This window comes from Lepisma saccharinum, chromosome 13 (genome assembly GCF_977018435.1).
Source record: "Lepisma saccharinum chromosome 13, izLepSacc3.1, whole genome shotgun sequence".
Taxonomy (NCBI): domain Eukaryota; kingdom Metazoa; phylum Arthropoda; class Insecta; order Zygentoma; family Lepismatidae; genus Lepisma; species Lepisma saccharinum.
In genome coordinates, this window is record NC_139241.1 from 2,436,497 (window position 1) to 2,462,770 (window position 26,274).

At 36.4% G+C, this 26,274-nt stretch overlaps 1 protein-coding gene across 2 annotated transcripts in view; it reads right to left on the reverse strand.

The window, feature by feature from the left end:
• NAT1 (N-acetyltransferase 1) overlaps window positions 1-17,866 on the reverse strand; it is a 59,173-nt gene extending 41,307 nt beyond the window's left edge. Inside the window, exons 1-4 of one of the 2 annotated variants that reach the window (XM_083133782.1) lie at window positions 17,844-17,866; window positions 15,327-15,459; window positions 5,747-5,857; window positions 4,392-4,549 (exon numbers count right to left, since the gene is read on the reverse strand). In XM_083133782.1, the coding sequence (XP_082989908.1) occupies window positions 4,392-4,510 (119 nt within the window). In that variant the 5' untranslated portion in view covers window positions 4,511-4,549; window positions 5,747-5,857; window positions 15,327-15,459; window positions 17,844-17,866. Of the gene's footprint in view, window positions 1-4,391; window positions 4,550-5,746; window positions 5,858-15,326; window positions 15,487-17,843 lie in introns of those variants that run through there. The other variant, XM_083133783.1, reaches the window with a different exon arrangement.
• Window positions 17,867-26,274: the final 8,408 nt, after the last annotated feature.

A 26,274-nucleotide genomic window follows, 5' to 3' on the forward strand; every position in this document is an offset into this window, starting at 1 on the left:
AAAAGTTCGGGTTTTCTCCCCAAAGCAGCTGGAGAAGAGGGGGCAAACTCCACATTTTTATGATTTTTTCATTGAAATTCGGGGGATGCAGCCCCCGCCCGTAACCCCCCCACGGTTGGGGCATCCAAATTTTACATGGTTGCATGCACTGATGTATTGCCTGCAAAACAAAAGTTATCCGAAGTAGATTGGTCCCATAGTGCCAGAGTTGTTACGATTTTTCTCCATTATGTATACGAATTCAAATTTCCCGCTCAAAGCCTCAGCGACACTGGGCTTACTTTCGTCAGACCGTGCGGCGTACTAAGGGTTAATAGCAAGACATAAGGTTAATTTTGTTGTTTACGATATCAACCACTCAGTTACTTCAACAAACCATCACTAGTTTCACTTCTGGTAGAAACCGCGAATGAATGAAGTATTCATCATAGTGGAAAGATGCAAGCGAGGACAATCGCACAAGTCATTGAATATTTCAGAGTATTCAATGCAATGCGAATATTTCAGAGTATTCATGCTATGCCTGAAATACATGAATACCAGGATATAAGTATCATTTTGTTGTTTACGAACAGTAACAACCACTCAGTTACTTGAACAAACCATCACTAGTTTCACTTCTGGTAGAAACCACGAATGAATTTGAAATACTCATCATAGTGGTAATATGTTTGCTTAAAAAAAGAATTGCTAGAGCCACATATTTGTGGTGAATAAAATATCAAGATTTTGTTATACAAACAGGGCACACTTTGGAATCGAAAGCTATATATGAAATGTCATTTTGGTGTTAAAATGCTGAATTTAGACCTAAATTTTAGTATAAAAACTGTTCTTCTTACACAAAATAAACTTTTTCCTGGTAACACCACAATTATGTAGTCACTTGATTAACTCATTTTGCTTCTCAAATATTTAAAGCAGAATTGATCAATTCACGAGATTTGCACATTTCGGACTACAGAAAGTGTTGTGTCTAAATATGTAATCTCTAAATTTATGGTAAAAGAAGAGAACTGAATATTACAGTGTTATTTCATATTTTTGAGTATCCTTCAAAATAGAAATACATGTACGCATGCTTGTTAACCATTGTCCATTTCATAGTATTCAACCATATTACATGTATATATTAAGGTTAACAAAATGCATATCAGGTTATATAGTTCAAATTCGCTGTCTATGAACAGTAACAACCACTCAGTTTCTTCTAAAAACCATCACTAGTTTCACTTCTGGTAGAAACCGCGAATGAATCAAGTATTCATCATAGTGGTAATATATATTTGCCTTGGCAAGTAAGAACATTTCACACAAGTTTTCCATTGCCCATTTGATAGTGTACATACAATCACATGTAGGGCTCAGAAGTTGATGGAAAATCATGTTTTTCTGGGCTTTAAGACAATGAATGCTAAACCTAATGATGTCTGTTTCCCTTCAATTAGAACCAGAAAACATTGTTTCTATTTTGCTTTCTTTCCCCCTTTTGTTTTTAGGTAATTTCCCAGATTTCTTACTTCTTCCCTTGTTTCATGAATTTTAAATTCATTTGCTAGCATAATTACACATTTAAATTTCCTAACTCAGCCATTAATTGAAAATATGGTCCAATTAAAAGGACAATTATTTTAAACTGAAATTTTGGGCAATGGATTAAACAATTAATTTTGGTAAATTTTTAAATTTAATCTGTGGTTTTAAAGTATAATTAGTCGCTAAAAAAATATATGTAATTTTATGTCCGCACAACATTTTCAAATGCTGATCACCTACCATATCATGTAAGGTGCATTGAAAGGCGAATAACCCGAGATTTATTCCATGTAAAATTGAAGTAAAAATAAAACTAAGTCAACACTTAACTGTTTTTTTTGCCCTTTGCTTTGGCAGCCAAAACTGGTTTTATCGAATTATTCAACTACTCTCTAGCAATTACGAAAAAAATCTGGCTTTTATTTTAAACAGCGAAAATTATTTTTACGTCATCAACTTCCGCACCCTAATCATATGACATGGATAAATGTTAAGGTTAAGGGATATCAGGATATATAATTCAGAATTGTTGTCTAATTTACAAAAAGAAACAACCTCACAGTAAATATAGAAAAACATTAGAAAAACCGATAATTAGAAGCATGCAAATTTAGTTTTTGATAAAAACACAAAATATGAAATAACATGCTGTAATATTCATTTTTCATGTTTCTGAAAGGAGTGAGGTGAATTTTCCTACCCTGTTTTCTCACGAAATAATGCGAAATGAACTGCAAAATGCGAAATATACTCTTAAACACGAAATTTACCGTTGATATACTGACTTGACACTTTCTGAAGTCTGAAGTATCTTGAGAGTTATGCAATTCACGGAAAATTGATTAATTCTGCTGTAAATATTTGAGAAGCAAAAATGGACCCATTTACACAGGAATAAACTTAATACTCTGGTAACTACATAAATGTGCTTTTAGAAGGGATAAGTTTATTTTGTGGAATAATTGCAGTTTTTAAATCAAATTTAGGATTATATTTACAATTTTAAAACCAAAATGTCATTTTATATAGCACTTTTGATGTGATTATTCACCACTATAGCACCAAAATTTAATTTTATTTACTGCTTTTGAATCTGAAAGAGATTCTGTTTTTGTACCGAAATTTTGCTTTTTTATTTACCAAAAATATGTGCCTCTACCGATAATGAATGTGAACTTTACTAGCCTATTGAACCTTCAATAATACTATTCAATGCTCTTACCTGGATCAAATTGATAGCAAGCAAGAAATATATTTTAAATTTGATGTGCACTTTACAAAAAGTAGAACTATTTCAATTTTGGCAAAAAGTATGAATTAATCACAAATATTTATTAGTGAAATGTGTGCTCCAGTAAGTGAGAAGACTCCATGTAAGTTTTCCATAGCTTACTTAATATTTAATGTCATTTAATAATATTGCCTGCAACACACATTTATGTAAACTTAATGGATATCAGGTTGTATATAATTTAGTTTTACTGTCTACTTTATGGAAAAAAAAGACCACTCAGATACTTCAAAAACCATCACTACTTTGACTTCTGGTAGAAACCGCGAATGAATGTTAAGTACTCATCATAGTGGTAAAATATTTGCTTTAATTCTTACTTCCATTAAATAGGTTTGTTTTGTTGCAAACTTTACGTATTGTAACAACACTAAATTCGTAAAGAATCACCTAGTAGAAACTGAGCCTGTAACAGAAGTATTCATCATACTGGGAAAAGTGAATGCTTTATCAATCAGTAGAGGCACATATTTTTGGTAAATAAAAAAGCAAAATTTCGGTACAAAAACAGTCTATTTTGGGTTCAAAAGCAGCAAATAAAATAAAATTTCGGTGTTATAGTGGTGAATATCACATCAAAAGTGCTTTATAAAATGACATTTTGGTTTTAAAATTGTGAATATAATCCTAAATTTGATTTATAAACTGTACTTATTACACAAAATAAACATATCCCTTCTAATAGCACATTTATGGAGTTACCAGAGTATTAAGTTTATTCCTGTGTAAAGGGGTCCATTTTTGCTTCTCAAATATTTACAGCAGAATTAATCAATTTTCCGTGAATTACATAACTCACAGGATACATCAGACTTCAGAAAGTGTCACGTCTGTATATAAATGGTAAATTACGTGTTTAAAGAGTATATTTCGCATAATTTCGTGACAAAACAGGGTAGGAAAATTCACCTCACACATTTCAGAAACATGAAAAACTAATATTACAGCATGTAATTTCATATTTTGTGTTTTCGTCAAAAACTAAATTTGCATGCCTCTATCAATCGGTTATAACATTTCGCATATATTTTCCAAGGGACAATGAACATTTATCAGTAATCATATTGCCAGAAATTCAGTTACCAGAATGGAAGACATTTGTTCAGATTTAAGTCCATTTTATGCAAACATGGCAATCTGGACTGGACCTATAATTTTAAAGTTGGATCAGAACCACTAGAGCCTCTAATGGGTTACAAACAAGGATCTCTTGATCACAAGGCAATGATAGCAATTGTATCTACAGATACCTGCTATCATAGCTCTCTGTGCGTAAGCACTAATTTACTAAACTTAGCACAAAAGAATACAGCTTTGCTTGTATTTTAAAAATTTCAACAATTGTGGTTCAATGGAAACTTGAATGTTAATACTTTCATTTTATGTGAATTTTATCTCAAAAGCATGTCAAAAATACAACTTGCACTTTAGTTTTGGACAAAATGAATAATTAGTGTGCAGGATACATACATATTCACATGCAAAAGATAAAGGCCACTGAATAATATATAAAACAATGTCAATTCACCATACACAAGAACAAGTTTCAAAGAAAAGTACTAACCTGTTTTCAAACTCGTCACGACACTTATTTAGAAGTAAAAGCTTGAAAGTACAAGGGCAGTTTGGTGGTTCAAAATTTGGTGCTTCTTCAGACAGCCGTTTGCACAGCTGTGCGTACATAGAACTGTACTTCGGTTCATCGAGCGCTTTTTCAAAGATCTGGAATAAATTTAATGAAAGAAATAATTTAAAAACATAATAAAAAATAATTTTTAAAATGCAGTACTTTAGTGTGGATACTACTACTAATGTACTTAATAAATACGAAATTTCTAAATTTCTACGATTTTGTTTTGAACTTTAATGCCGTTCACATTTTAATACTTTGGAATTCAGAAGTAGAAAGAAAGGCTTTTGAATCTTGTATCATGAACTGTAAACAGTACAAAGATGTATATGTTTATTCAAGCAAATTTCTTTTAATTCTTACATGCAGTACTTTTAACCCGTAACTACTATGGACAGTCTCAGACCACATTGAATTTATCATTTACTTCACTTCTCTATATTTATCTTCTACCATACCTTTCAGTTAGGGTGCTGGCTACAGACTGTCAAAGTCACAAGGTCTTGCCATTAATCTTCTTGAATTACATTTCCAGTGAGTGGTCTGACCGATACACAACAGTAGTTACGTGTGTTTTTTACTTTGTGTTTCAAATGGCTCATTTCTGAATTCCAGCAAAATATATAAAAATGTAGAAATTTAAAGTATTTGTAATTTAAAAAAAAAAATGTTGCAATTTTTGGGCTGATCGTCTACATCCTTGCATAAATAATGTTAGTTTCTTTAAACAATAATTGAAAACTGTTTTGCAATATTTTTCTATAACCAAGTCACTTGAAACTGTTCGTAAATTGAAAATAGCAAAACAGTTAGTTCCCAGCATTCTGACAGACCCCTCCTTGGTAGTTGTGTGATTATCAATGTCCATAGTAGTTACGTGTTCAGAGATGGGACTTTCATTTCTCTTTTTGGACTTTTAATTCTCCAATTAAAAGGAGTGTCAAGTGTCAACTCCTTTAAGAATGACACTAGAATCTAAATCAGCAAGCTTTTTTTTTCTACACCATGCAAAATCACAACCCAACCTGTCTATTCAACACCTAAACAGGAATTCTGAACCTATACCTTCACTTCCTTGTCAAACCTTAAAATGCTTACTATTCTATTAAATTTGTTTACTGCACTTGTAATCCACTCAGATACTTCAAGGACCATCATTAGTTTCACTTCTGGTAGAAACCGCGAATGAACAAGATGATCATCATAGTGGACAAACCATTGCAGCCCATCAGGAAAAAAACCCACAAAAATAAGTAGTCATTATAAGGAATAAAACAAACAATACCTACCAGTAATATAACCCCTTTAAGAATGACACTAGAATCTAAATCAGTGTGAAGGAGATCATCACTCAGCTTCTGGAATTTTTCTGGGGTAAGTTTATTAAGAATGCCCCGCACCTGAAAAATAAAGTCATCATGTGAAAAATGGCAGCATTAGACAAAGTTCACACCCATTTAGAAGAACTGCTATGCTCTCATAGCTACAGCTTTCTGTGGGTGAGTCAAATGCTTAGCAGCCCAAACTTTGATTTTACCTTTTGACTTATTGAGAGCCAAGCTCTCATCTACCTTCCTTACCAAGTATTCCCTTCAATAAGATATTGCAATGCGAAATATGAGTCATCATTAACACTCTCTGACCAGTCTTTGTTACAATTGTGTGAAATGCAAGCGGAAGGGAGAACGGTGCTCACCTGCAAGGCTTTTCATGAAAATGGAGATATATGCAGGCCAACAGCCTGCTGGGCCCTTTTAGACTAGTGCTTTTCAATAGACACTAACGGTGTCGTCAGAAGAATGGTTCAGCCAAACAGTGGCTGGAATGTGACTGTCGACAACTAGTTCTCTTCTATTGAAATAGTGAATTAACTGGCACAGGAGAAAAATTTTGACAATGGTTGTAATACTGAAGAAAAATAAGGAGATACTTCAACAGAACTAGCCAACACTAGATACAGGCCTGTAAATCGCAGCCTTTTTTACTTCTGGTGAGCACTGCATGTTCGTTGCATACGTGCCTAAAAAGAGCAAACATTATATAGATTTCCAATATGCATGAGTTTCCTGCCATTGATGAAATACCTTGTGGAACAAGAATTAAAATTTGTATTAATCATAAACAAAATATATATATACAGGGTGACTGGTAATTAGATGTATTCCCTGAAAGGAGTTAAAGTAGACAAAATTTGCAATAAATTTGACCATATGATACCCCATCCGAAAATTAGTAGTTTGAGATAATCGATTTATTATTGTTTCTTTAAAAAATGACAATTTTCCACATAAAAAGATGAATTGAGAAAAAAACTGCTCATTGTATGGAACTTATTTCAGCGTTTTCTGATAGCTAACAAATAAGTGGTTCGTTGAAAAAAAAGTTTTTCCCAAATAACTATCACATGTAAGTAACGGGTGGGTCTAAACTTGCAAGTCATGATAAAAAAAATGCACTCTTAGTTTACTTGACAACATATTAATAACAAAAATGGTATGACACAAAGCATAGAAATTACTTTAATTACTTCCTTGAGTCATCTGCTATCCAACAAGGTACAAATGTTGCTGACATTCACATTTGTGTACAAGAAATAATACTTCATTCATCTTCATGTGAATGGAATCAATGAACAATACAATTAAAAAACATTACACGTCTTGCTCAAAGTGGGCAACTCCATTACGAATGCAGGCACGCAGGTATTTACGGACATTTGTTCTCTTAACTCGTGATGTGATAGTGTCCTTGATGTGTTGACCAGCTGTTAAGATCCTCTCCCTGAGCTCTTCTTGCGAGTTCACCGGTGTCTTGTAAACTAAGTCTTTCATGTGGCTCCAAATGTAGAAGTCACAAATCGTCAAATCGATCGGTGGATCGAGCTGGGCAGCCATCATGCTGGTAAATCATGTCACGTCTTGTAGCTAGATGCACATCCTCCAACAACACTGCCATCCCGATCCTCAAAATATGTTCATAAGATTTATGCCATTTAAGATTTGGTGCAGGAAAAATGGCTCTATCAAATGATTGTTGATGATGTCCATTCATACTTCTGCCTGGGTGTGCGACAGTGTCTGAATGAAAATTACCCAAAGAAATGGATTGGCCGAGGCGGCAGATTCCCTGGCCGGCTCGATCGCCCAATTTGACGGCTTGCGACTAACATTTGGAGCCACATGAACACTTAGTTTACAAGACACCGGTAAACTCGCAGGAAGAACTCAGGGAGAGGATCTTAACAGCTGGTCAACACATCAAGGACCACATCACGAGTTAAGAGACCAAATGTCCGTAAAAACCTGCGTGCCTGCATTCGTAACAGAGGTGCTCACTTTGAGCAAGATGTATAATGTTCTTTAAAAGTTTTGTTCATCGATTCCATTCACATGAAGATGAATGAAGTATTATTTCTTGTACACAAATGTGAATGTTAGCAAAATTTGTACCTTGTTGGATAGCAGATGACTCAAGGAAGTAATTAAAGTAATTTGTACGCTTCGTGTCATACCATTTTTGTTATTACTACGTTGCCAAGTAAACTAAGAGTTTATTTTTTTTATCATGACTTGTAAGTTTAAACCCACCCGTTACTTACACGTGATTGTTATTTGGGGAAAACGTTTTTTTTTCAACGAACCACTTATTTGTTAGCTATTAGAAAATGCTGAAATAAGTTCCATACAATGAGCAGTTTTTTTCTCAATTCATCTTTTTATGTGGAAAATTGTAATTTTTTAAAGAAACAATAGAAAATCGATTATCTCGAAAACTACTAATTTTCAGGCGGGGTATCATATGGTCAAATTTATTGCAAATTGTCTACTTTAACCCCTTTCAGGGAATACATCTAATTACCAGTCACCCTGTATATATTGCATAAATTTCCTGATCAGAGTCAAATTAAGCAAAGAAAATGATTACAAATAAGAAAATTCGTGGGGCGAGCTTCACGTTCACCCACGAGTAACGGCACGACAGATCAGACCGTAGCACTAGTATTAGATGATTGAATTGGTTTCACTCTTTCTTTCACTTTTGGCTAAACGTGAAATGATTATACAAAAAAAAATGGACACTTAAAGAACACCCATGCCGAGGCTGGGATTTGAACCCAGGACCTCCCGCATCATAGTATGATGTGCTAACCACTCTACCCACAGACATGGGCACTACTACATGATGATGTGCAAAGGCACATATTTTTGGTAAATAAAAAAAGCAACATTTCGCTATAAAAACAGTCATTTTTGGGTTCAAAAGCGGTAAATAAAATGAAATTTCGCTGTTATGCCAGTGAAAAAGCGGCATATAAAATGACATATTGGTTTTAAAAATGTGAATATAATCACAAATTTGATTTAAAAACTGCACTATTACACAAAATAAACATATCCCTTCCAATAGCACATTACATAATTATCAGAATATTAAGTTTATTCCTGTATAAAGGGGTAAATTCTTGCTTCTCAAATGTTTGCAGCAGAATTAATCAATTTTCCGTGAATAGCATAACTCACAGGATACTTCAGAAAGTGTCGCGGCTGCATATAAACGATAAATTTCGTGTTTAAGAGTCTATTTCGCATTTTGCAGCTCATTTTGCATCGTGTCGTGACAAAACAGGGTAGGAAAATGAAAAACAAACATGAAACGTGAACAATTAACATTACAATGTGTTATTTCACATTGTGTTTTTGTCAAAAACGAAATATGCATGCCTCTAGCAATGGAACATGGGGAAAGTAAAAATTTGGTAGCCAAAGGCAACTAAATCATTTCAGAAGTACGATTTCAGTGTAGAATTATGAGTTTTCATGAGATTGTGCATTCATAACTTTAGGACATGCTGCCTGTGCTAGTCGACAAAATCCTGGACTTCCAGCATTGCCTACCAAGATTATATGCCACTAAAATGTAAGTATCCACTATAATCATGTCACTATTCCCAGACCTATCAAGTGCTGTACATTACCTTTGTTGATTACACCAGATATGACCACGGTTATGCGAGGCATTAATTTTGAATATGTATGTATGACAGGGCGCGAAATTTCCGGTCGCCAGGTCGCCATCGGCGACCAAAAGTTTGGGGCTGGCGACTAAAATTTTGTTGTTTCAAATGTGTGTCAAACATGCCCGAACATCTCAATCCAACATTCATACATGGTTTTGGAAAGCTAGCCGATTGAAAACCCCGTGTCCACTCAATGCCGACCCCATCTTACAAATTATTTAATATAGCATACTATGTAGCTAAACATGAGAAGCCATTTAAAGACTTTACAGATCTGATGTGTTTGGCAGGTAAATTAAGTGAGTGTTCTACCTAAGGATGGCAATAAAAAGATATGCAGAGAATTTATTAATTTCATAGCTGAAACTTTGAAGTTAGATCTAGTGGAGAAAATAAAGAAAAGTACATACATCAGCCTTCTGATTGATGGATCCACAGATAGATCGTCAGTCGAGCATGCAAATGTGTATGTTCGATACGTGGATGCAATTGATGGTTACATCAAAGAGGACATTTTAGGAGTAATAGAGCTCCCAAACGCTACTTGTGCTGGTCACTTCACAGCCATAACTGATAATTTAGTATTTAGATTGGGCAATAGTTTCAAATAAATACAGAAACAAGTATTACATTGTAGGCTTGGGTACTGATGGTGCAGCAAATATGGTCGGGCACAAATCAGGATTGGGTGTGCAAATGAAAAATATTTGTAATAAAATTATAAATATCCACTGCCTTGCACACCGTTTGCAGTTAGCTGTGTTGGAGTTAATATCTTAGAGCATTTGATTCCGTGATTAGGAATATTTTTCAGTTTTATCATGGCTCTGCTAAAGACTTCACCTCTTGAGAGAAACAGCAGAAGTTATAGAAGAAATTCTAAAACTGAATGATATCCACACTATTAGGTGGTTAGCCAGCAAAGAAAGTGCTGTAAGAGATCTCTTGCAATCATGGAAAGCTGTTGTGACCCATGGAAAAGACAATGAAAGTACTAAACCTAAGGGTTTGCTGAAAAGTTTGAAGCAATTTTAATTTGTTAAAACTTCTGTACTTCCTTTTGGATTTTTAGATGAAACTGAACCCTTTAAGCGTGGCCCTACAAAATAAGAGTCTTTTAATTTCATCTCTGAAAATAAGAATTGAACACTGTATTTCAGTTTTGGCTGACCTGGAATCTAATGTTGGACCAAGCGAACAAGATTTCTTGGACCATGCATTCATTTCAGGAAAGATCAGGGATGTGCAGCTCACAAACATTCAAAATAGAGAGCAAGAATTTCAGACTGTTAGAGGAAACTTAATTAACAATGAGAAGGTGTACATCACAGAAAGATTGCAATCCATATCAACAGATGTGATTGCATCTCTGCATGTTTTCGACACCTTGGGTTGGCCTCCCAAAGAAAATATTCTTCAGTTTGGGGTAGAAGAAATAAAGAAGCTCTACATGTACTTGAACCAGAGCCTTTATAATGCGAAAATGGATGTTCTGTTAGCATAGTGGACAGAATACAAACTTTTGTTTCCTTCTCTGACTTTGAATCAGATGCTGGAGAAGATTCACAGTGAGGAGTGTTCAGCAAGATTCCCCAATTTGCTCCAGATTTTGATATTTTGAGCTGTTTACCAGTGAGCACAGCTTCATGTGTGAGAGGTTTCAGCTGTTACAACAGACTCAAGACTATTTACAGGAACTCTCTAAAGACCGAGACACTGGATGATTTGCTCAGAGTTTCCGTAAATGAACCCCCCGTCAGTGTTTGACCCAGCAGTTGCGATCGTTAAGTGGTATTTCAGTGCTGAACGACAGCGCTATATAAACATGAACGACAGCGCTATATAAAAATTAATTCCTAAGGTATGTTCTTTTTAATAATTGCTCATATTTTTATTATTTATAAATATAAAATAGTGGCGACCAAAGATTTTAGTCCGGCGACTGACTTCAAACTTGAAACTTCATGCCCTGATGTATGAGTAACGCTTCAATTTGAGGCTTTGTGATGCAGAAATCCATACATGGGTATATTCAGTCTTTATGTTAGACCTACACATCTTTAAAGGGGGACGGGTGCAACTTCCGAAATGCTGGAATACGAGCTTCTATATCACATCAATGGCATCACGTGGCATATGACAAACACAAGTTAAACCACCTGGGACATTTCTCCCTCACATGTATGGTTGCTAATGCCCCCTGGGACACTGGCATCCCAAGGAGTGTTGTGTAACATTGGAAAGACCCTGTCTATCACACATGCATGTTATGAGTCATCAGACTGAGGGGGTGGGTGACAATTTCAGCAAAAAATTCATGGCCTTTACATTACAATTTTTTCCCTCCAAAAGTATAAGCAACAGTGTGCAATTCTTGCCACAAGAATGGAACACAAATCTGGTAATATGCACCTACAGGCTTGAACCCTTGACACTTTACATTGACTACATAATTAAAATTTTATATATATATATATATATATATATAAATATTATTGTTCTTTCATTTGGTAAAGGAAAATTGGGATTTCAGGACTATAGGGTTATAGCCAGTGCTCGAAAAATTTTCTTCAAAGCTAGGCGCCAGGAAACCACCTACTAGGAATTGTGCATAGTACAGTATGTTTCAAAAGTCGCACAATACAAACATTGAAAATGTATATTATGAAAATCGTAAGAGATATTCACACCGGGTTTTCTGCACTAAACTAATCCTGTAGGCTATCACTGAGTTCATAAATTTATATAAGCATTTATCTAAATAAATGCAATTACATTATTTTAAAAAACAATGTTAATTTGCTGAAAACATCCAAGAACTGATTTTTAACAATAAATACCAACCCAAACACTTTGTGGGATCATCTGTTGGTGTTTGACTGGTTGCAAAACAGTTGCTTTGTGGGGTACAGCAGAAGCAGGGGATTTTTATTAGAAAACCTCTTGCTCATGAGTCCAAGAATGAGTAGTAAAATACTGTTCAGCAATGCACACACACTGCTCCAATGAATACGCCATGCTAAATCAATTAAAAAAAAACAGGCACAGTAGAGGCGAAAGTGAGCGAAGCGAATTCAATGTAACCAGGGGCAGCCTAGGATTCTCTCACGAGTCCTATTTCAGCACAAAATCTTGATATACGTTTTTTCACATAAATGTATAGCCAATACTTAAGACACATGTTGCATGCTACTGTTTGCAATATTTCGACCTGCTAGTGTTGACATATACAGAGATATGTCCCAAAAATGGCACTTTTCACTCAGTCCATAAAATCGCCAGTCAAAAATTCATCAAACGTTGCACATGACCAATATGTGTCACAAATGACAGACTGACATCAGTCATCAAATGTCTAATTATGACCCTTCGATCATTTCTTACATATTTTTCTTACTCGGAAGTTAATTTCTGGAAAAATTTGAATGCTGCTTTCCGTCAGTTATTAATTTATATAATTTTTTTGTACTGGAGTGAATTGATAAGTTTAAGCATTGAAAAATATCTCAATGTATGAGGCTTTATAATGCAGAAAACCCAGTGTAAATATCTCTTACGGTTTTTATGATATACATTTCCAAAGTTTGGGTTGTATGACCTTTGAAACACACTGTATAAGATGCTGAGCATCACGGTATTCAAAACATCACTACATTATTTGAGAAAGCAGGAAATGGGGTGTTGGGGACAAAGGGTAAGAAATTGTTACTGACACTATGGAATGTTCACAACGTTAATAAAAGAAAAAAATAATTTGTTAACTTACGCTCTACTGAAATTTGAACTTAGAATCATCAAAATTTGGTACATATTACAGCAAAAGATCACTCTCTCCAGGCTGAATTTTAATTTTTAGTCGCCATGCCAACCGGGATTTTTCGAGCCCTGGTTATAGCCAAAACTTTATTGAACAAAATGAAAGTGTCATTTGTAACTTTAGCATTTGTAGGTTCGAAGATTTTAAAAAAAAATACTCAAATCCTGCTCGAAAACACTCCTGGCGTTAAAGCCTACACTGGGAAAATCGGCCATGGCATTTGAGGAATACGCAGATTATGAAAAAACCTATTCTTTTCTAGCTCGCTCTGAAGCCACAGGATAGTTGGTCTCTTAATTACAAGTTCAATTACTGCATTTGCATATAAACCTTCCATAAAAAAAACTTTCTTGCCACACAAAAATCTGCGGATTTTCAGATCTCTCCAGATTGACCACAAGGCTCCAGTTCATGCCTACATGCTGGTGACAATGCTTGGCAGCGAAATCCTGTGCCGTAGCACCCTTCCTTTCTTGCTGGACATTGAGCCATTTGTTTTATTTCTTTTCCAGCATGAAAAATACTAGAGGGATCATGCCTACTGCAAGTGGCAGTGATATTCAAGTAAGTACAACTGCAGCAGGAGGGGACTCTGCCCTGTCCAGGAATTAAAAGAAAAAGCATTGTAAATATTTTAGAAAACTTACACAGGGATAGTCAGAAATATGGATACATGTTTGAAGTAAATGTAGGGTGAAGGTAAAGTGTTCCCCTGTGCACAGCACCGTGCCATGAAGGCATATAGGGGGTGTGGGACAACCCACACTCTCTTGATCCGGTCGTCAGTGGGGATGATGTGATCAGCACCATGCCCCTGACCACCTTAACCCCCCAGATACCCATTTTATTCGATGCTGGGTGGGCACCGGGGCTGCTTCTGTTAGAAAAGTTCCCGGATTTGAACTGGCTGGGGATCGAACCCGGGACCTTAAGCATGGTAGACGCGTTACAGACTGAGCCACTGCGGCCACTGTACAATATAGAGAGAAATTGTGAATGGTGTATGAACATTTAAACTGTCACTACAGTCATAATGACCCAAACTGGCACATACCAATCACACCATGTTGGTCATTATGACCGAAACATGTGGCTTGGTTTTGTTGTTTCTAGGATGTTGTCGGTCAGGGGTATAATAATGATGCACATGAGGCATGACCAACAAGCTGTGGGAGTTCGTGTGCACATAATTCTATTTGTTCATTCATGTTCTATTTTTAGAGGGGAAAAAAGCAAAATTTTCGAATTTGCAAATAAAGTTCAATAACCAATTTCACGCAGGAGTCAAAATTGGTGAAACCACTCTGGCAGAGAACGTTTTAGGCTTGAAACTTCATTTTTTTTTATTTCAGATAAGTGTGATGTGCTTTGAGTTATGTCATTGGCCAAGATGAAGCTGAACATGCTATGATTCCAAGAGCCACGTACACAGCAATGGACTTGAACTAATCAACAATTTGATGTAAGCAATTGTTTTCTCAACTTCCCACAGTCAGCAGCAACAACGAAACATTAAAATCATGTCTCACCAGTCTCCCAGTCATTCTGGTATGCAACTGCCCATGCTGCTATAGAATTTTGCTGCTGCATGTTCAGTGCAATCTAGGCCAATGACGAAAGCTGAGGTGTGTGACACTATCTGCAATGAAACATTGACGTTCACCATCTAAAATGGAACGCTGACATTTCAAGTTTAATATACCTTTCATCATTTCCATCTACATTGTATAGTATCACACTATATTTACTTCAAACATATAGCCATATTTCTGACACCCTATAGATTGAAATAACATCTACTCAAATTTCAAAGTATTCATACTGGACAGTCAAAAATTGGGAAACTTTATCAAATTTTGCTGTTAAAATGGATTCCTCCAATAATAACAATAATAATAATTTAACTTTAAATGAAGATCATGTATAATTATTATCACTAAGGTAAGTTTCATTGGAATTAAAAGATAGCAAGAATAACAACTGTTAACAATAGAAGAATGCAAAATGTGTTTATAACACTACACTAGAACATTACCTTCCGAAATATGAGGTCATTTACCTTCCGAAAAATGAGGTCATTTCGATTTTCTGGGGTAAGTGCATCTCGTCTAACAGTAGAAGGAGGTATCCATCTGCGCTTGCTTGTGGACAGGGAACGGGGATCGTCCCTGCAAGAAACAGCAACATCACAGCATCTTAAATGAAAGAAATCCACGTAGACTATTAGAGAAAAAAATACCACATATGCTAAGAAAGGCAGCCTAAAGATTTTAAAAAACTAAACAGATTTTAGTTTGGTTTCAAATCTGAGGAATATCATGATAGAGGGTTGATAAAAAAAGTTGCATAAAAATTATAAAATAACCTAATGCACATTTGTACAGGGTGTTCATAAATTAGTATCGATTATGTTGAAAACAGTGGATTTACTTGCAATGTTTTTCATGGTATAGGCTCGTTACAAGTTACTCGCAACATGTACACCATCCGCACATGACAACACACTCTCCATCCGTCCACAGTGGCACGAAAGAAGTTCTGGAGCATTGCCGGTGTTAAGTTGGCAGCAACTTGTGTAATGCAGTTTTGGAGCTCTTCCAATGAGACAATGGCTCTGGAGGACACATGACAGCAACACTATGCCATTATGCCTTAGATGTCACCACGTTCCTTAATGCTCACTTTCCTGGGAGATTGATTGGGCACAGGGGACTCTGATGTGGGTGGTTGTTCCCCTGACCCATTACCACATTGGAGGACTCCAAAACCACATTACACAATGCAATGCTCCAGAACATCTTTCGTGCCACTACTATGATAGGTTTGTCATCATGTGGATGGTGTTGAAAGTAGGGATGGGACCGATTAATCGGTACTGTATTGGTATCGGCTGATATAGGCATATTGGTGTATCGGTAAAATTACAGATTATTTTACCAATCAGATATATAGATAAATATCTGATAATTTAGGGCAAAAATTCTGCCATTTTGTTGTAATTTTTTTTGGATAATCTCCATGCCCTTCTTCTAAAAAAGTAAACGTCTAAATATTCAACTTCTTTTGCACTGCAGTCACCTTGAAAACCACATTTATTAGGAGATCAATGATCATTTCAGGTTCTTCAAGGACCATTTCTAATTTTATATCGGATTGGTAAATTTTATATCGGTACTTTATCAGTATCGGCCAAAAATTCACATCGGCCCATCCCTAGTTGAAAGTAATGTGTAACGAACATACGTGGTCTGTTAGGAAAGTAATGAGTATTTTCTGTAAAGGATGAATTTTATTATTTTTACAAATCAAGGTTATCCCCTTCAAAATAGTTCCCTTGGGCATCTACACAGCGATTGAGGCATTCTTTCCATTGTTTGTAGCAGTGCTGGAAGGCTTCTGCTGGAATACCTTTTTAGCTCGTCGGTTACACTCTTCTGGATATTATCCAAAGTATCAAAATGGCGTCGTTTCAAGTGGTTTTTGAGCAAGGGGAATAAAAAAAGTCAAGGGGACTGAGATCCGGCGAATAAGGGGGCTGAGGAACCACAGGAATGCTTTTTTTTTGCCAAAAATTCATTGATAGAGACTGCCGTGTGACATGCTGCATTGTCGTGGTGTAGCATCCAAGTGCGTGCAATGTCTGGTCACCCTCTCCTGGGTCTTGCAAAGACTTCATTTGGTACACGTTCAAATTTAACTCACTACTGATCATTCTCACAGTCAATCGACGATCTGACCTCAGTCTTTCCACATTGTCATCAGTTTTTGAGGTTGAAGGTCTTCCCACACGAGGTTCGTCTTCCACTTGTTCTCGGCCTTCTAAAAAGGACTTGTGCCATCTGAACACGTGTGCCCTAGATAGTGCAAGTTCTCCATAAGCCCTTTGTAACTTTTCATAAGTCACAGTAACAGATTTGCCAAGCTTAACACAAAATTTGATGGCACAACATTGCTCAAACTTTTGCCAGTCCATTTTCGTAACGCACCTCACAAACACAACTTCACGTCCGACGCTCTCAACAGTAGCAAGTTAAAACTTGTATTGAGTCAACGGCAAGCGTTCACCTACCTGCCATGTGAAGGTGGGGGCAGCAGCATTACTTTCCTACCAGACCACGTATACCATGAAAGACATCGAAAGTAAAATCACTATTTCAACCAAATAGATACTTCATTTATGGGCACCCTGTATGTTGTAGTTCAGTATTTTAACAAGTTATATTAGGTATTGATCGGTATAGTGTTCATGCTGGTGACAAAGCTTTCTTATTTCAATATGAATAGTTCATTGACCACTTTTATCACGTGATAAAAATTGGTTCTCTCTAAAAGGGCAATTGCATATTTAGATCTTTACAAAACCAGGAATTTTGCACTAAACTACTGATAACTTTAGATAGAAACATCGGTATGATCTCATCCAGGGAAGACAAAACAATGAAAACCAAGAAATTTTATGACAATATCGCACAGACAAGAACGTGAAACACCCATACTAAAACCAAGTTCAATAATTTGCTGCATACAGCAGAACTGAACCCAGCAGACTTACCTTCCTCCCGAGATACGAGAAGCACCCCCCGGTCCTCTCTGCCCGTCCGTTGTTGCTACTTGGTCAGCCCCCAAACGACAAATAACGAGCTCTTAGGCAATATGTGCAGAAGAATCTGAAAGAGACAAAAAGAAGAAATTTTCAGTCATTGGCTCAACATGTTATTAACTAACTAAAACTCTAGCCTTCTTAAACCCGAAGGTTCATGGCTGCAGCAACACAGGCCTTCCATCCGTCCCTATGTTGAGCAAGATCTATATACTCTTTTCCATCCCTACCGATTTCCTTTAGGTCCATCTTAATGTTATCCCTCCATCTTAGTCTTGGCCTTCCTACAGATCTCTTAGCATCAGGTTTCCCAACCAATATCCTGTAAACTCTTCTTTCCTCTCCCATTCGTGCCACATGGCCTGCCCACCTAATTGTTCTTGATTTAATCATTCTACTGATATCTGGACATGAATACAAATTATGTAGTTCTAAATTACATAACCTTCTCCACTCACCTGTCTCATCCCTTTTAGGACCAAATATTTTCCTAAGGATCTTATTTTCAATGTGTTATTGAAAATCCTAAATGTAATGTCTGTAGGATGACCAACCGTCAACCGTAAGTTTACAAAGATTTAGTCACGGCCCACGACTTAATATTTTTTTTTGGCATCGGATCGAATACCTGATGAAAATCTGCCAAAATACATACACAAACTTGGATCGGCATATTTTACCAATTTCACATCTTTACTACACATTTCTTCAATTTTCTCGTAAAAAGACAGGTGTATAATTTCGTAATTTATAACTGATTATTTCATGATTTATTCTTCATACCTTTAGCCCAATGGGTAGTTTTATCGATGGCAGGATAAGGAAATTACGGACGAAGAAACTAGATGCAGGTGCTGTATCTTCTTACCAACTAGTAAAAAAACAATAATACACCCTTTCTTTAATCCTGCTGACAAATGATAGCTGTGCGAGCACAAATTTCAATATTATTCCATTACATTCTTTGATGAAATACCTCACCCCTACTCTACTCTAGTCAATCCTCCCTGGAAGATATCTACTTTTCTATGGAAGATATCTACTTTTCTATGAAAGTACTGTTGTGCATATTTTTGGTCTTCACTGGGAATATTTCTGCATTTATGACATATTTACATAGGCTACATATTTTAGTTTTATAGGACAAAGTACCAGGCTCCAGTCATGACAAATTTTGCGCATTTCTAGCAGCATGGCACCACTCCCATCAAATATTAATGAAATGGATAATATTAAAAGAACTAAATCACAATTTATGTAATATGCAGGTCATAATACAGATTAAAAATTTACAAATTAGTATATTTCTTGGTCCTAACCTACATGTGTATTTGTCCACTGATGTTGCAGAACCAAGCATTTAGCATCAATAAACTATCGCAAGGTACGACAATACTTCCACCTGCCAAAGGGCAAACATACAATATAATTCAGTTGACATGTTTAATTAGGTTCATTTTGTTTCACATTTCTGCCACTTTGATGAAATTAATGAAGGAACACTCACAAAAAACACCCATGCAAGGGCTGGGATTCATATATGGCACCACTGGCATAATAGTACAGTGCGTTAACACTGTCACAGACTACTAAACTTTTAATATATCTGAATGAATTTAAATTTCGCAATCTTCATTGTTAATTAAATATACAGGAGATACAGAAGTCAATACCGAAGCTTGGAGGATAAAAAACTAATGTGAGACTTCTCAGGAAATACAGGAGAGTTAGTCACCCTAAATAACACCAACCAGGACGATGATCCTATCGAATCCTAACATCACCTACCTATTAAGTAGTCTACTTTCATATACATTTTCAATGTGAATATAAGTTCCTTTACTGGTAACATCGCTGCGATTCTTGGTTGACTACCACTCACTTATTGCATTCAAAATAAGAGTTAAAAAATACATCATAGCATTCAGATGCAATATTTACATATTACACTTTAGGTGCCTACTTGAGACCGAATAAGCATGCATCAAAAGCAATGCAAAGACAAAACTTAGCTAAAGATAATGTACAGTAGAACGTAGTTTATCCACACACTCAAAAAGCAAGAGCAACCAAAAATCTCTTGGAAAAATACATTATTTTTGTTGTGCATAAATAACAGTACAGGTATAGTACTGTACGTATATTACGAGTGTTTTCTCATACTGTGTACTGTATGTATAAAATAGACCTGTACTGTATGTGCTTTTCTATAAGTGAACACATGTTTGATTATCTGCAAAAATCGTTATCCACATAACCTTCAGTCCCAATTAATGCAGATAAACTACGTTCTACTGTAATCTCAAACTTGTTCCTTAATTTTCATGACCCCCTGTAGTAACCATAGACTGACGGTAATACAGAAACAGATTAAATTTAATAGTTGGTGGGGGGGCAGTTTCCTAATCACTAAGCGTAATAAACTGGTTGGGAACAAGCAACTGTACACCAATAACTTGGTTGAATACATTTGTGGTATTGGGAACACCAACTGTAACATTTGTAAACCTTACAATGTCCTTTATCAAATGAGTTTGTTATTCTAATAATGACTACATAATTAACCATTCACCCAAGTTTGATCTGCTGAGATGTAGGGAAACAATGTGTCAACCATTGCATGCATTTGGTGTCAAAGTTACGCCCAAGTGAAAACAATTTCGGGGGGAGGGGAAAGTGAGCTATGTGCACCGATTGCAAAAAGAACATAAAACATTGACAATGAACGAGTACACCTATTTGCATTCTGTTCCTAACAGAACACAAACCCTGAAGCTGAACCCCAGCACACAAACTAGGCACCAAGCAGTAAAATAAGTTCCAATTTCAATGTGGATAATGGCAGATGCCATTGAAATTTTCATCAGATTTTCCTATCAAAGTGAAGTACATACTGCAGATATACTAATAAGGTGTCTTTGTTCCTTGAACATTTGTAGCACAACAAAATATTCATTCAATTCACATCTAATACATAAATATTTCCTGAATTACAGGTTCAGTGTGCTTAGTTAATTAACAGAAAATGATCATGTATAGTGCCAAATAAATTACTACTGGAATGCTTGGGGACTTTCCCAATGTGTACCTATGTACAGTAAATATAGTGGAGGGGAAAGAAAAAAACTGCAGACCTGCAACTCCTGGGCACCGTACCCCTCGTGGGGCAGAGTGGAGCATGCTTCCTTATAGCCCAAGCTGAACCGAGAAAGGGAAAGGTGTGCATACTTTTTGCCAAAAGTTCTTTTCCTCATAGTATCTCTCTAGACATTTTCATCTTAGCACCCTGTTTTACAAGGTACCAAATAAAGAAAATTTTCCTCCTTTAAACATAACCTAATCTAATTAGAAACCTTGAAAACAATGTGTATGAATGTATTCTTCAGCATACAAGCAGCTTCATAAAAATAAATGGTAACAAACTTAGATTTCCACAACCCAGAAGGAAAATGGGGCATATGATAGTTATTCTCCGTGAACCTTGCACTCTACAAATGCTAAATAAATTTCTCTGTATATTTAGAAACATCTCAAAATCTACAGACTTTGGCATTAAAAGGACAGAGCAGTGTGTAGTGATATTTACAGATGCCACAGTTTATAGAGCAAAACCAACAAAAGCAATACCTTTACCTTCCATGAAATACATTTGAAATGCACATGAACTACAGGTTACCAGAATAGGCCCAAAAGTCTATTTCTGAAGTGATCAATGTGTACTCCCATTGAAAAAAACACTAAAGCTGCTGCATTTATGTACAAAAACACTACAGTATGCACATGAAGTTTCCACTCATATCAGGGTCTTCTTCAGACGAAGAACCAAATAGCTACAAATGATTTTCATTTTTTTACATAAATACTTCGTGTTTTCCTAACATGGAAACAAGGCTTAAATTCACTAGAAATTTGTTTAAATCTTACATTTTTCCAAGGTTGAGTCACAAAACACTGTATTGGTTCTCTTTTAGTATTGCAGTCTTGGGAAATTAAGCAAGAAAGCAACTTTGGTGTTAAAAAATTCACAATTCGGAATTCTTAAAATTTAATTCTGGAATTTTATTCATGAGAAAAATTTCTCCCTTGTACTCTAGTAATAAAGTGCGTGTAGTGCTTTTCATTTGCTGGGTTGGGGAATGTAAACAATTGGTTGAGTAACTGGGGGAGGGGAGGATATGTAACATTGCACTCATTTTGAAAGATATGTTCTCTAACCCCTTTCATTGGTTACTACACATATAATGTAACAAATCATCTGTAAAGCATCTGAAGAATTGCAAAAAATATAATATCCTATTGTGTAAAAAAGATGGCAAGTAGGCCTACTGTAATTAGATTTGTCAAGTCATTTATGCAATGGCTCAATAATATACCTCTTTGTTATGCAGTTTCCACAATGTATATGTATGTAATAAGCTGCTAACTAATCTTGGCCTTCATGCCAACACATGCTCCATCAGTGCATCACACATGTTCTTAGAAAGGCCTAAATTAACAGCCATCTTCGTAACATTGACCTCGGACAAGGAATTTGACACAAATAAGATTTACTAGCACAAGAGCAGAGTAGGGTCTATATATCGAAATAAAAACGCTTAATTGTACAAATACGAAGATTCTACTAAGATTTCAGCACCATTAAAGCGATATGTAAGATCCGAAGCCAGAACACGCCTTCGAGACACTTTTCGAATCCGCCATATTTCGCAGATCCATCCGCCATGCCATTCTATTCTAATAATTTAAACTGACGCCGCATTCAAAAGATGCAAATGAACCCTCTAGATTCATTGCGTGTATCCACAAGGTATTTTTAATTTTTAAAAAAATGAAATATAAAGAACAAGTGGAACAAAGGAGTAAAAATACTACGAAACTGATGCGTTTCACATAACACCAAAATGAGTAATTTGCTCAATTACGTTCGTTGTGATCTTCACACAATAAAGGCACAGTTTTTTTGTGACAAAAAATATTTGTTACTACTCAAAAGTATACACAAGTTCACATGGAAAAAAAAAACCTGCACACTCCCAGCCATTTCAACACAATGGCAGCACGTCGACCACACAATAGATTCTTGCGTGAAAAAATGGAAGAAATAACTACATTTACCCTTAAAATAAATACTTATGACTATGTAAACCTACAAATAAGTCAGTTACATTCCAAATTAATACACAAATTTCAGTCCAAATCACACGCACTTCCGTTAACCTTTCCACTGACAATGAACTGAATCAGAGTCAAGCGATCAGCGCACCATCTGTGCTCCCTGCCTCTGGCTTTGAGAACCCCACCACACATCGGAGAATCCAACCACGTGTCTGAAAATCCTGACAGAACTCCTCCCCTCCGCGTGGAAAAAAAAAGCGAGCTGACATAGCTTCCAAGAAATTTGCAAGTAGAAAGAATGTTCATTATCAAAATTCTGTGTAATTTATGGAGAACTATGAAAGGCGCTTACCAACTACCTGAGAACCCTCACACTACGCAAGGTGTGAATATTCCGCAAGAAAAAATCAATATGTCCATGGTCAAAACGAACCTCCCGTGCTATGGACGTCTGAAAATGTGACCTCAAAACAAATATTTTCCCGTAGTATCTTCGAATGTACTTGTCATAGTGGAAAATTCCTTCTAATTGATACGTTATAGACCAAAATAGGAAACTTCAAGTGTAATGCAGCTTAGCATCACAGCATTTTAAACAAACTATCAGTTATTTGGTGTGGAAGAAAAGATTTGCATGGGAAAATTATCTTGTATAATCTTGATCAGGCAAATTTAAATCATTACGTTCGCACGAACTACTCCAATTATTGGCTTGGCGTTCATTAACGCGCAAAAAGAAAGCGCTGGTGTCGTTGACCTTAAGATCGTAAGCGAGTATAAGTTGGGGGGTGAGCTTAACACGGTACAGATTTCAAGGTTGTTTGGTTTCGTAGATGCCAAGTGTCAACGCACTTTCAGGGCAGTTCGTAACACTGCGTTCATTACCTCCTCATATGTTTGTATGTTTTTCCCTACTTCTCCACAACAAAGAGGCGAATATTGAAATGGAAACTTGTCTACGAGAGGTTAATTTTCCGACGCAAACAGCGGTCACCGAAGCGAGGCTGTATATTAGACAACGTTGCAAACTCTTACGAAGTATGAAACAACTGAAGATGTTCCCAACAACCTACGACTTCTTTACGTGTTTTATGAAGGCAAAGCCATAGGCGTGGGCAGGGCACCATGGGCGCAACTACTATTTTTTGTCTGGGGAGGCAAGTACTAGGATAAACGTACCACAATAATAAAAATATTATTATAACATTAATATTATTATTGATTTGCTTTAATTTACTTCGCTTTTTGTGGCCTCCCCGATGGCGCAGTGGTAGCGTCGTTGCCTTGTAGTCAAGGGGTCCCGGGTTCGATACCCGGTGGAGGCACAAGTGGTTCGGATCCCACTTTAAACTGTAGGTCCAGTCCCGATTAGCCTTAGTGTGCATAAAGTGGACTTAAAACACCAAATCAATCGAATACTTCGCTTTTTGTGCCACTTTTGGCTAATTTGCGAAGATGTGTGATAACATGATGAAATTGATGAATGAACACTCACAATTATCCATGTCCAAGCCAGGATTCGAACCCGGGACCAACATTATTAGATATTATTATTATTGGTAACAGCAGTATCAAAGACGTTATTACCCTTTTAAATTATGCAAAAAGGAGGTAGAAGTTGGTGCTAAAGCATTTGTGTTTGAACAAATAATTTGAATTATTTTTTCAACACGTTCATTTCACATTAATAATGGAAAACAAACACAAACTATTATTGAAAGACAGAAAATGCTTGATACATGCATTCCAAATATAATTCCTTTTTACATTAACATGTATAACTTTCATGCATGATACATATTTCACACATATGCAAAATGAAGCGACGTGGACACTAAATTGTGTACGTATTCAAAGTTTGTTTAATACACATTATATATTATTTAAATACATTACACAACCAAATCATCCATCTACAATGAACCAACAGCAAAAAATTGTCTCTGAAATGTGCACGCTCCCTTTCCTCAAAACAATTGTTCATGTATTTAAAGAAAATCAATTCTCTGTCTGGCAATTTACAATGCATTACAGACAACAAAGATATACTGCGAACGAAGCGAGGAAGAAAATTTTAGGATCCAATTTTTTTGCAGGGTGAAATCAATATTGATTTAATATGGCGCAAATAATTTTACGGGATGCCAATGCATTCTCTTTTTACAACTTTTGTGCCTCCCCGGTAGTGTACTGGTAACATGGTCGCCTTGTGATCAAGGGGTTCCGGGTTCGATACCAGGTGGAGGCACATGGCACAGTGGTTCGGATCCCACTTTAAACTGTAGGTCAAGTCCCAATTAGCCTTTCTGTGCTTAAAGTGGACTTAAAACCACAAATCAATCAATCAATTTTACAACATTTTCATTTAGATAGTTCTGTGCCCAGGGCCGGCTGCTGCCCGCCCCTAGCTACGATTCTGAACTTCATAAGACTTAAGAAAAGCAGGAATTTCGAGGGAAGCGAGCAAGAAAATTTTACTTAAAGTATTTTTATTTGCATAAAAATTGAAGTTGTGGGCGATAATTAATTGCCCCCTGCAGGTACACTTGGCCGTCAATGTTTGCCCCCCTAGAACTCATTTCAATCCAAGGTTGGAAGGGGGGAGGACAATTTTCCCCCTGTAGTTGCGCCACTTGTGGGCATGAGGGGGGGGGGCAGTTGCTCTAGTTGTGTAATGCCTATGTGGTCGCAGAATAATTTGGTCTCAGAATGGAAATGAATAAATTATGTGTAGTTGTTTTGCTGAACGAAATCATGTTTACATGTAAATTAGCATGAACCACAGAAGGAAAATAAAAAGTTCTGTCGGAATACAACACCTGAATTAAAGGATTAAAAAATATACATTAACAGAAAATATATCGGAGCTCAAAAAACGTTAAAATTTGCATGCTATATATTTGTGTTATTTGCAAAACCCTAACTCCGTGGCGAATGAGCCGTACAAGAAACAGGACTTTACAAGCGGCTGTTTCATTGGGTGACGAGTGGTCAGTGCATCGAGTCCCATGGCCGCTGTTTCTTATTGTAATCGTACACGTCGCCATGAATTAGCTGAAGTGCACACATTTCGGCCTACACATACACAAACATGGCGACGATCTTTTCTTTCATATTATCCATAACTTCTCTTTTTTCTCATTACAAATTGCAATACTCCACTATAGTGTTGGAACTTGAGTGCTCCATACCTTGTCCACTTCCTCCTACAGGGGACGGGACACTGAGGGCGGAACACACAGCCTCTGGGGTGGAGCAAACGACGAAA